The sequence below is a fragment of the Gambusia affinis genome, linkage group LG03 (assembly GCF_019740435.1).
Source record: "Gambusia affinis linkage group LG03, SWU_Gaff_1.0, whole genome shotgun sequence".
In the NCBI taxonomy this organism is placed as follows: Eukaryota; Metazoa; Chordata; class Actinopteri; order Cyprinodontiformes; family Poeciliidae; genus Gambusia; species Gambusia affinis.
The window spans coordinates 21,091,913-21,103,903 of record NC_057870.1 but is presented as its reverse complement, the minus strand read 5'-3'; the positions used below and the strand labels follow the sequence as shown (position 1 = coordinate 21,103,903).

General features: G+C 41.3%; 1 protein-coding gene across 2 annotated transcripts; it reads right to left on the bottom strand.

The window, feature by feature from the left end:
* Positions 1-363: 363 nt before the first annotated feature.
* LOC122828776 (RNA-binding protein MEX3B-like) lies at positions 364-11,632 on the bottom strand. Of its 2 annotated transcripts, XM_044112643.1 has the most exons (6): positions 10,648-11,631; positions 8,157-8,395; positions 7,982-8,027; positions 5,431-6,182; positions 4,510-4,779; positions 364-2,322 (listed from the first exon to the last, which is right to left on the bottom strand). In XM_044112643.1, the coding sequence occupies exons 1-6, from the start codon at positions 11,255-11,257 to the stop codon at positions 2,287-2,289; spliced, it is 1,953 nt and encodes a 650-aa protein (XP_043968578.1). In that variant the 5' UTR covers positions 11,258-11,631; the 3' UTR covers positions 364-2,286. The 2 variants fall into 2 exon arrangements, with proteins under 2 accessions (XP_043968578.1, XP_043968577.1); XM_044112642.1 differs by having other exon boundaries at positions 364-4,779; positions 10,648-11,632.
* Between the last annotated feature and the right edge of the window lie 359 nt (positions 11,633-11,991).

Genomic DNA, 11,991 nt, shown 5'->3' with positions numbered 1-11,991 from the left:
CGTAGACGGATGTCGGCGAGTTGCAGAGCCAGAAACTTGTGTGAACCGACCAAATTACGACCTGCTTCAACAGAAACAAAACAGATGCTGCTGAATCTTATTGATTAAACTGGAGCCCAGAGAGAGAATAAAGTCTGGAAACAACTTTACGGACAATGCAGTTTCTTCATGGAGGTAGACCGCAAAGTCAAACCTCTGACTCTCAACATTTCTGCACTTCATGAAGGCGGTAATCTTCCGTTTAATCCTGGTTTAAACACAACGGAGCCTCCGCTGGGATTTCCAGTTACCCGGAGCCACAACATGACCATAAGAAGAAAAAAAAAAAATCCCTCCCAAAAAAAAAAAAAAAAAAGGACAACAGGAATCTGAAGTGGCTTAAAATGAAACCGTCTTTATTACGTAACTTTAATATCAGAAAAATAAAACTCTTAAAATTCTCTTTACAGCAAATATATAATATCAGTGCTTTGGCCGCAATAACTTAAAAGGCCATTATAAAATATAGTCTGCTTTAAACTCCTGACTTAATTTGAAGAATTTATATGCCTTAAGACTCCTCCTACACATATACATAACAAAAGTGTAGTAAAATTAGCAAATACTTTGAACCGTTGGTACAGCTTTGAACAATATGCATTAGAGATAGATAATCGAAGATACATCTTAATAGTATACCGTTCTTAATTTTGGTGGTGTACAGACATGACAGGCAGCTTGAATCCTTGGCCTTTATACAGTTGCAGTGAAGATCCACAATGGCGGTAAATGATGAAGACATGCTCGTGATGCACATTCCACTTTCAACTAGGTTTAACGGCAGCTATCAATACTATTAATCATCATCAATACTGTAAACTACTAACTAGACTACAAGCAGATAGCACTGAGACGCTCTCCTCTGCAACATCATCTGGATTTCCAGCTCTTCATTTGCTTAAAATCACTCAAAAAAAAAAAGAAGTAAAAATAGAAACAAATTTAAAATATTATTGTAAACATTTTGATATAGATATATTTATGTATATACGAAATGTAACAAAATAAAAATAAGTTCTGTATATTTCTCAGTCATTAACAGTAATTTTTTATATAATACACAAGAAGTAAAAAGAAAAAAGAAAAAAAAAACGTCAATAGGTTCATGTCGATAATCCGAGGGCCGGTCTTGTATTGCATTCCCTCAGGTGGAAAGAAAAATAATAATAATAATAAGATCAATCCTTTGAAGAGATGAGAGAATTAAAATAACTGGGACGGATAAAAGAGAAGACGTATGCAGGTGAGGTGGGATTTGTTTTCTTTCTTTTTTCTTTTTGCACTTTTGGATCTTGTTTGGTTCCGTTTCCTAACAGACGGTCACCCACCCCGCGAAGGAGAGGATACAGAGGAGTTTAGGTTGAAACGACGAGATGGGTCCGAAATACTGATCACAGCTGGAATGCTGGAGGGACTGCAGTCCAACGTCCACACAAACAAAAACCAAGCAACAGGGTTGACCTTATGTAGTGAAAATCGTTCCAGCTGCTCCTCCTCCCCGCCTTCGAAATGTCTGAACTGATCCAGTCCTACAGGAATCTATAGACACCGGCGCTTAAAGCTAATACTTGAGATGATTTCCACATGAATGTACCGTTCTGAGAAACAAGAAATAAACCCATGCATGGAAGAAGTGAGATGAGGTGTTTGTCCTAACTGCTCAATACTAGTGTGTCAAGTATGTGCTTTGTAGTGCACAAAATTGTAAGGGAAAAAAAAAAAAAAGCAACAACTAGAAAATCTTTATGTTCAGAGAGGTAAAAGAAGATTAGCCCCGACTGAAATCCAACAGAAAACACACTTTTGAGTGTTAGTAAGTCTTCAAAGCTTTCACATTTTGTCACATTAAACCCTGACTCATCTGGCAACTTCTCAGGAGAAAAGTTGCCAAAGTTGAACAGAACTGTAACGTGGGAGGAATTTGCATTCGGCCCCCTTCAGTCAGATACCCCTAAATGAAAACCCGTGTGATCAACAGTCACCAGAAGGCAATTAATCAGCAAATCAATTGCAATTAAATCTTAACCTAGCTGTTCTGTGAAGGCTCCAGATGTTTGCTGGAGACCAGGGAACACGGCAGACCGACTTTAAGAACAAGCTAAAAACCATAAAACAGAAGCTGAGTTGGAGACAGACCAGACAGGAAGCAGGTGGAACAAGGCGAGTCCGTCAAACAAGAGCAAGATTAAAGTTTTTGGCCCACGTACGACAACCATGAACCATGGTAATGGCAGCATCATGATGTGGTTATGCTTTTTCTTCGATGGGGACATAGAATTCGATCTGAAATACATGAAAAACAGGGGAAAAAAACCTGTTAGCAGCTGCTGAATATTGAAACTGCAGCACAGGTTCACCTTCCAGCAGGACAACAACATGAAACATCCACAATGGAATGGTTGGGATTAGATTATAAAATAGATCTTCATGTGTTAGAAAGGCACAGAATCCAACTGGGAATCTGGAATAATGGTATGATAATTGGACCGGCTTAATTTTTCAGCTTGCAAAATCGTCTAAGTGTTGACTCTAGAGGGCCGAATGCAAATACTGCGCTTTGTATAAACTATGATCTTCACAAGCGTATGCTGCTTCATGTTGGTCTTTCACAAATACAAAATTTCAGTGAACTAAATGGAAATTTGTGGATGTTACGTGACAAAATGTGAGAAGTTTCCACAGTTACGAACGCTTTTGTATGGCGACTGTATCTGAGCTCTGTGCTTACACTGTTTTTATAGAGTTGTGTCTGCCTGCTTCTTCTGGACTGGTTCAAATACTGAGGTGATTTTTTTGCATAGGCCGGGCAGATGAGGTGCAAAAAGAAAAAGCAGTGGATAGCCTTCATCTCCGTTTCACATCTCAGTGGAATAAAGCGGACAGGTGCGGGATGGAGCGGTCCAAGTAAAAAAAAAAATAACAAAATCAACATTCAAGTTAAAGAGAAGATTCTCGAGATGGCTTTAAAAAATGAGAAATAAAATCTTGTACAACACAAAAGCAGCCAGTTTGTACTTCACTGGGATTTGTTCAAGATTACAGCTGGAAACATCTGCCAGTTTTGATCCCAAGTGATACTTTTTAAGAATGACGAGCTGCATCTAAATAATAATTAAAAAAAATAAAATAACTAAACGACGATACCAGAGAAGAGGAATGTTACAAAAGACGTGCCTCGCCTTCTAGGTGAAAACCAGCGCATGGTTTCCCCATGTGAGGATGTAAACAAAAACTATGACAAGAGGAAAGAAAAAGTATAAAAACAATCAACTCTACCTTTGTTTCATCGAGATACTGCCGCCTGTCAGCTTGTGTTTTTTTTTTTTTTTTTTTTTGAGAAGGAGATTGGGATTTTATTTTGGAGATAGTGTTGTGGCGGTAATTATAGGCTTTCCAAATAAAAAAGGCCACAAGTTTGTTCGAAAACAAAGCAACACCGTGTCAGCTGAAACCACTCGTCTCCTGCCTTTACGCTTGGGAATTAGGCACGAGTTTACCAAAAACCGGTTGAAGTGTAACGGGAAAGCAAAGCCGTGACGCTGAAGAAGCACAACATCCTTGTGGTCTAAGGAACAAAAATATGATTGCTTATTGGAGTGTGAAAACTTTCCAGTTATAGGTTTAACCCACTTGGTTTTAAAAACCCTCCTTTGGAGCGTTTTCATACCTATGAAAAAAAACTGATTTACAACTTGGACGTAAACGGTACCCTTTAAAAGGAGCCAGAAACGTGAGAAACTTGCCCTGATGCCTCCCTTCCTGCTGCACTCACTAAGTAATTACGCCGCCAGCCGATATCAAGTCTCACTGTGAGTAAACACGCTTTTGCTTCTTTCAAAGTTTCGTCTGGGATAAAATGTCCGAAATGGCAAAAATAAAAAAATAAAGCGTTGGCCCTAAAGGCAAACATTTTTCTAATATACTTTGAAGTAAAAAAATAAAATAGGAAGAGAAACAAAAATTAGGATGAGAAAGAAAAAAAAAAAAAAGTTCCAACCCTCCCAATGCTACATAGAGGACTTCTAACCCTCCCGTTATTCAATCAAGAAGACTTCACAATAGCAGGCACAAGAACGGGCTCAGCACCCTAACCCATGCCCTAAACACACACCCTTCCTATCCCACTTCACCGACTCTCTGCACCTTTGTCAAATTAACACCAGCCTGGAGAAAGCTGGAGCGAGGAATTACCTAGACGCTGATTTGGGGTCTTGTTTTTAAAGTCCCACACGTTAAGCTATGAGCCAGAGGTGTCAGGGGGAGGCTGACCCCTGAATCAGCCATCAAGGGGAAAAAAAAAACAAACAAAAAAACAACATGGATTCAAACTGATCACATATTGCGCAGCTGAATGGCCTGCGTGGCCGGGGACAGGCACACAGGGCACACGGCCTCTGGGCCCTGGCAGATTTGTGTGGCACAATCGAGACAGAACAGGTTATGGCCGCAGGGAACCAAGGCAGCGATCACCTGGTTCTCCATGCACTGGATGCATATCTCCTGCACCCTCCCGGACGAGCCGAGCGCAGGCCTATAGGAGAAGGAGGAGTCGGGGGGCGAAGAGGAGGTGGTGCTTTCGCTGGAGGAGGAGAAGGCCGAGCTGTAGGAGGGGATCCTGTGGGCGTCGAGGGTCCCGGCCGACCCGAAAGGCCTTCGGTGAACACGCTGGGCCTGAGGGTGCTCCAAGGCCTCGGTCCCAGAAAAGGTTGGAGAGAGGCGTGGGGTGCCAGGTTGGCTGGTCTGCAGAGATCAACAGAAGCAGTTTGTAGACAACCACAGCTGTGAATCTAATAGAGCTGAAACGATTAATCTGATTAATCGATTACTGAAATAACCAACTAGGGGAGGTTGGATGAATGGAAAAAAAACGTTTCACTGTAAATATGGCTTGTAGTGTGTTTTGTTGCAACCCGAAGTGTGAAATAAACTTCAGTGGAGTTTGAAAACAAAATGTGTGTACAGGTTTATGTCTGGTTGAACGATGTGTGTGCCCAGTTGATTTTGTTTTTCCTTTTTTGGGGGGATTTTATTGTAATCCAGAGGGAGCCCAGAAATCTTTGGGGACCACTGGGTTAATGTAAAAGGTACATTAATCAAATGATGAAGCATACAACAAAGGGATGCCATGTTGTTGCATTTTTGACAGTAAAATGTTTATTTGGCTGTTTAAAAAAGGAACTGACTTATCTGTTTATTTGTATGTGTATGTGTGTTTCATGCATTTCTATAAATGTACACAAAAGGCTTACAGGATTAAATGAAAAGTCAGCAGAATGTGCCAAATTTTTTATCCAACTAATTGTCTGAATAATCAATAGAACAATTGATTAGAAAATTTATCGTTATTGGCAGCCCTAGAATCTAACTCTGGTTGTCTGCAGAATAATTTACCTGGGACTGCAGGGAATCGAAGGCCTGAAGTGACGGCTGGTCCACGAAGGGGCTCCAGATGTGCGGTGGTGCAGCGGACTGCGAGGTATGGGCAGTGGAAATGGTTAAGGGTTCGAACCCTGAGGAGGATCCTCCGCCTCCCAGACTGAAGAGCTCTTCAGACCCCACACTGAGAAGGCCGTCGCCAAACCAGAAACTTGTGCTGCTGCTGCTGCTTGTACTGTTGTTGTTGTTGTTGTTGTTGTTGTTGTTGGCGTTGGCATTGAAAGGGAAGGTTGGGCTGAAGTCGGCCATCCGGTTCCCGTTCCCGCCGCCGTAGAAAGAATCAGCCGAGCTGGAGCCGCTGCCCAGAGAGCTGGAGCTGTCGTTGCGGTAGGTGGAAGACATCCTGACGGTGCTGCTGATATTGCTATTGACCCGCTGAGAACCACTGATGCTGACCGGCAACAGGCTTCCACCGCTTGGCGACGTCGCGCCTGCGTGGAGCCACCCGGCCTCCCCGACATCGACGGGGTTCAGGGAGGTCTCGAAGCTGACGTCGGTCCCGTTGAATTGGAAATCGCTGTTATCCACGCCAGGAGCCTCAACGCCCCCGCAGCTGCCGGTGCGCAGGGCGATGTGCGCCTCGATTTCCTCCCTCGCCCGGTCAACGTTCTCTGGCATTCCCGTGACCTCAAACACCGGCTCTTTGTCCCGACTTGGAGTCACGATGTAGGTATGCGTCTGCTGCTGAATGCGCTTGATGGTCGCTCCTGGAGGACAGATTAAAATAAAAATGGATGGTATAAGTTTGACTCCATGAAGCCACCCCCAACTCAAAAGCACAAGGGAAAAACTCAACATTCTTAGTGTCTTTGGGGTTACAAATGTTTAATTTAGTTACTACCACCAGCTAGATCCGTTTCCAAGGCAGGGTGGACCGCAACCGTCACGGTTACACCAAGTTCTCACTCTACCACGTTACTGCAGGAAACGTTTTTTTCCAATTCATCATTTTGGTGAAGCTGTGCAGACTGTTCCCTGAGAAGACTCAAAAGGTGCAGTGGGTCGCTGTGGTCTCACACATACTTTGATTGTAAAGTGTGGCCATTTGAGCATCTGTTCCCTTTTCCTCATCTCAAACCAGTCTGCTTATTCCCCTCCAACACCACTGTGGAGGGGAATTAGCATTTTTCTAACAACTAGATTTTAATTTTAATGAGATTTTTCAAGCTGGAGGAAGAAAGTTTGGTTTATCCATTTGCTACTGAATGCAAATGTCTAAACCAAAATAAAGATTAATTAATTTTTTTTTATTTTTTAAGTAAACTTTATTTATGTTGCACTTTTTAACAGGTCAGAATCTACCAAGGGTGCTACAAAGATGTAAAAACACAGATGATACAACAAAAGAGATAAAACAAAATACATGTAGCATAGCAGAAAGTAAAACTAATTAAAAGCCAAAAGTGATTTTAAACTAAAAGAGGTAAAATTAATGTACCAAATAATTTTTTTAAATTACCGAAAGAACACAATCTGCCTAGAAGGACAAAAAGTGTAAAGCATTAATGATGTGCAGACGTCTGGATGAAAAACAGAGCTGTCATAAAATGCAGCTGGAGAAGCTGGGAAAACCACAAGCAAAGTGACACCAAAATTCTGCAAAAAGCTCTCTACATTCAGTAATTACTCTCCTTCAGATGGCAGTGATGATTATAACAACCCATGGCTTTAAAGAAGCCCAGCTGTGAAATAATTACAGCTTTTAACTGTAAGCTGCTCTGATGACTCACCTGGCTGAAGTGCAAAACACTAAAATCCAGTCTGAGGACAGAAGGCTCTTAAAAGGGCAACACTAAATAAAGGCAAATGAACAGATGTCTTGAAATGTAGCCAGAACACTTCCGTGTATTCCCCAAGTTAGAAAAAATAAGCAACTTTTGGACTTTTTACTGTTCTTATCTCGTATATTTAGTTTACTGAGAATAGTTTAAAGCAGTTTCCCAATCCTGGTCCTCAATGCAAACTACCCTGCATGTTTTATTTGTTTCTCTGCTTTAATACACCTGATTCAGCTGACTAAAGTTCATAAAACACCTGTTAATCTGCCATCAATTTAAATCAGCTGGGCTGAAGTAAGAAACACCTAGAACATGCAGGTCAGTGTGAATGAGAGGACCATGATTGGGAAACACTGGTTTATAGATTAATTTCAGAAATAAACTCAAGAGATCTGGAGGATAAGGATGTTCGGGTGAGTGAAAGACAACTGAAGAAATCAAAGAACTTCAAAGGCAGGATAGCTATGAGTTTGCGGGTCACTGAGTTTTCTAATACTTGGAAACTAGCTGCATAAACTGATTATCTCATGCTGTTCCCTAGCACACATAAACGAGTTACTTTCAGGAAGAAAGGGAAATGAGATAAGCTTTTATTTGAAAAAAAAAAAGTTTTTTCCAATACTCAAGCAAAAAAGTAGCAGAACAGATGCAGTTGGTTATACTTTGATTCTTTTTACAACATGATCTCAAGTAAATGGAGCACAGAAACATTCATGGAAGCAGCTCACCTTTGGGGCCCACAACCAGACCAACAACGCGATATGGAACGCGCACCTGATGGGGCACAAAAAAAAAAGAAAGAAAGAAAGAAAACACAGAAACATTACCACCTTTCTAATGTAACCAGCTTTTAAAACGACAGTGGAAGAGAACAACAGCATCAATAGGCGAATGCAAGCTGACCTGAATGGTTGTCTGCCCAGGTAGAGCAGGGGCCCCTAAGCCAGTCACAGCAGACAGAGGGCCTGTCTTGTTCCGGGAGGCTCGGATCAGGGAAAAGTGCTCGGCTGCAGACAGGATCTCTCTCTTAGCCATGGCTACATCTTCTTTGCGCCCTGTCACGACGAAGACGGGTTGCTCTCCCCTCACTGGCGTCTTTATGTAGGTGTTTGTTTTGGCTCGAAGTGCCTTGATCTTACAACCTGGAGGAACACCACAAGGACAAAAAAAAACTCCGATACAGCTTGTAAACTTATATTGATGTAAAGATCTACGAACATTTTTAGTCATACAATTCTTGCACGCTGTGGGGAGAATTTTTTCTATATCTTTTCCAGCTTAGACCTCTAGATTTTATATCAACCATCAAAACTAGCAGTGCTAGTCTCTGACATTTTCTTGTCAGCAAAACCAGTCAATGGTCACAAACAAACTGATGTCTGTTCATGTTTCTTATCTAAAAGACAAAAAAATTGAAATTTTGGCTTTAAAAGGGCTAAACAAGGAACTGAACATCTATACAGGGTGGGTTGTTATTGTGTCGGTTGTAAGGAAGGCAGGAAGGAAAAAAGGAAGGAAGGAAGAAAGAGAAGAAAAAAAGAGGGAAACAAAGAAAGCAAAATAGGAAAGAACCAAAAAGTTAGGAAACCATAAAGGAAAGGAGAGAAAGAAGGACAAAAGGAATGTAAAAAAAAGACATAATGAAGGAAAAAAACTTAGGACAAAAAAAGCGGAAGGGTGTGAGGAATAAGAAAAAACAGACAGGAAAGAAGTAAATAAAACAGGAATAAGGAAAGAACAAAGTTAGGAAATAAGAGACAATAGCATAAAAGAAATAAGGTCTCTTAATATAAACATTTTACGACCCTCTATTTTATTTTTTCATACTTGTTCAGACCTAGAGAACACTCAGATGAAATCCTCTACTTTTCCAGGCTGTATAAGAGTTTTAAGGCCAGAAGTACAAGGTTTCTGAATGGTAAATTTCCTCCGGCTGCTCTTTGTTTTAACGGTGTCCAGTCTCCTTTCCAGTCATTATTTCCCCATTCAAGTAGTTGGGCTTATGAATTAAATATTCCTTTTAGCAGTGGTTGAGAGTCCAACATTATTACCAGAGCCATTTCCTGTTGTTGTCAACACCAAGCACCCTCCCCCACCTGATCTAAAACACTACATAACACTCTGACGACCAGTTTAATCTATATGAAGATTATGTAAAGCCCTACATAGAGGAAAATGACATTTTTATATTAAACACATATCTTGGGTTACAATTGTGAGACGTAAAACCTCAATAACGAGCAAGGAGAATGCTAAATCTTCAACAGTTGATGTGGCACAGCAATGGTGACCAGCTCTGTTCTTTCTTTTCTGCTCCGAGACAAAGCGAAGCCGGGTAGAAGCACGACAATATTCGGCCGAGGATGTTCTTATAGTTCAAAAAGCCCACAAAAACATTCAGAATATTAAGTAACTCAAAAGAACTGAAGGTTGGACACAGTTGGTTTACGGAAGAAGTTGATATGTAAACTTTTTTAAAGGATGTTGGGTCAGGGTGGTGTTGACCCAGTTAGCAGTGGGAGCTAAGTTAGCTTGAGCTAACGCCAACCGGAGTAGCCAAACAACATTGAAGTCAGCGTGTGGTTTGGGGATTTCTCTTTGGCACTCGGTAAAAGGGTAATTCCAGCTAATTCAAGAAATCACCCTTTCCATATTAGCTCAAAGGTTAGAAATACTTAAATTCTGAAATGGATAACACACTCAACATATTTTATAGTAAAACATATGCAAATCCTTACATTTAGATGTCTTTGGTGTCTCTGACCATGACACAGGTCTAACTTTAAAACAGCATTTTATAGGATGGGTTTTTACCTAAAAGACTACAAACAAACAGCTTATGAATTTTAAGTTCCATTCTAAAAAAATATATTTAATGTTTTGGTGGTTTATTCTTTGCATGTCCCCGTCTTAAGACTTGAGAAAATGTTTCACGAGAAACAGGATTATGAGCTTCAAATTCTGCATATTTGAAGCTGCAACACGTTTCAATACAGCAGACCAAAAAGCTAAAATGTTGATTTGAGTTTTTTAAACTTCGTGGTTCCCAAATGGCAAATCCCGCGTAAAAATAAAATTAACTTTAGCTCAAGTTGGACTATTCTGCAGATTTCACAATTTGACCTAGAGGACCAACAATGATCTACCAGTCGTTAAGTGCAGTGAAATATTCCTTTATTTAATAAGAGTGTCGGCGGCTCCGAACCGGATGCTAACTTCAGAAATTGTTGTAGCTAAAGGTGCCGAACAATAAATCAGTTAACTTCTTTTAAAACTTTATATGTTTTATTTAAGGAAAATCCTTCTCTCACTCCCCCCGACAAAGTTTTGAAGAGATACCATAAGGAGTTTATTGTTGGCTCATAAACAAACCAATCGACGGGAAAACCCTTACCCTGCCTCCCCACAATCTCAGCGACATGCTCGGAGCTCGGCACAGCCACACATTCGGTCGTGTTGACGCTCTTTCTCCGGGTCAAAAGCGAATGCTCGGCCTCGAAGCCCGACTCCACGTACACACCGGGTGGGAGCATCACCATGCTGGCCGCCGAGGGTAGCGCGCTGCCGCCGCCAACGCCGCTATCATCCCGCTCGTCTCCGTTGTACAACAACACCGTCTCGACATGCGGCGGCTCCATCACGGTGCCGCTCTGCCCTGATGGGAGATGCTGATTACGGTGGGCCTTTGCTAGCAACGCGCCCGAAGAAGTGGCCGCTATCCCTTCGAGCTCTTCGTCCTCTGCCGTTTTATTCGCTTCATCCCCCGAGGGCGGCCGATGCAGCGGGAGAGGCTTCAAGTCAAGGACCGTACCGAGGATGCTGAAATGGGATACTGCAGGGAGTTGATGGTGAAAGGAAACACTCTCGTCTGGTTGTTCAGGAGCCTGGCTCTGGCTGCCGTGGTGCTCGTCGAGGCCCATACCGGCGAAAGCGTGCACGAGCGGTGGTGGGACCTCGGACTCTCCCTCATCGGCCTCCAACAAAGACGTGCTACTTGGCATCATGCAAAACCTACTTAATATTGCTGTTAAATTGAAGAGAATACAAGAAACGAGTGAAACCCGTTTTTGATCAATAAAAAAAATAATAATAAAATAAAAAAGCGACCAGCGCCTGTTAGTTGAAATGTGGGGGCTTTGTTTTGTCTTTTCAGTTCTCCATGCAGCCCTCCCTTCACTGTAATCTCGTACTAGATATCGCGAGACCTGGTTTTAGGGTCAACCTTGTCAATGCTGACGGCGAGACTAATTTAGTATGAATCATGCAGGGGTGTTGGGTTGTGAATAGGTTATATTATAGCATTATATCACTTTATAATTCATTTGTAGCTTACAACATTGCAATATATATTTAAGCCGTATTTATTGCACTACGACGTGTTAATCATTTTCTCTAAAATGCACCATTATTATTCTGTATTTAAATATCTGTTTTCACTTTTCTAATTAAATAATTTAAATACGGTTTTAAGCTGTCTTCAAACCTCAAGTACTTTCTCATATTTGTTTTATTCAACCTCAGTCTTCCACATCTTTGGTGGAAGACTGTTGACATATATTTTAATTGTGCACTCAAAAATCCAGCCTATCTCTTGTCTGAATTCAGTGACCCATGGGATGGGTTGATTAAAGAAAAACAAATGATATTAAATTTATTTTATTTTTTTAAATTGTCTAAAAGTGCATCAGATGCAAAAGGATGCTAACTTACTTTTGGTAACTATTATTTTTAGTTTTTA

Bases quoted from the DNA above. Each gene is read 5' to 3' on its own strand.
- LOC122828776 (XM_044112642.1), bottom strand. From the start codon at position 11,257: ATGATGCCAAGTAGCACGTCTTTGTTGGAGGCCGATGAGGGAGAGTCC. The intron at 8,396-10,647 runs GTAAGGGTTTTC...GTGTTCCTCCAG, and splicing joins TGAGATTGTGGGGAGGCAGG to GTTGTAAGATCAAGGCACTT. The intron at 4,780-5,430 runs GTAAATTATTCT...TGATCTCTGCAG, and splicing joins TCGATTCCCTGCAGTCCCAG to ACCAGCCAACCTGGCACCCC.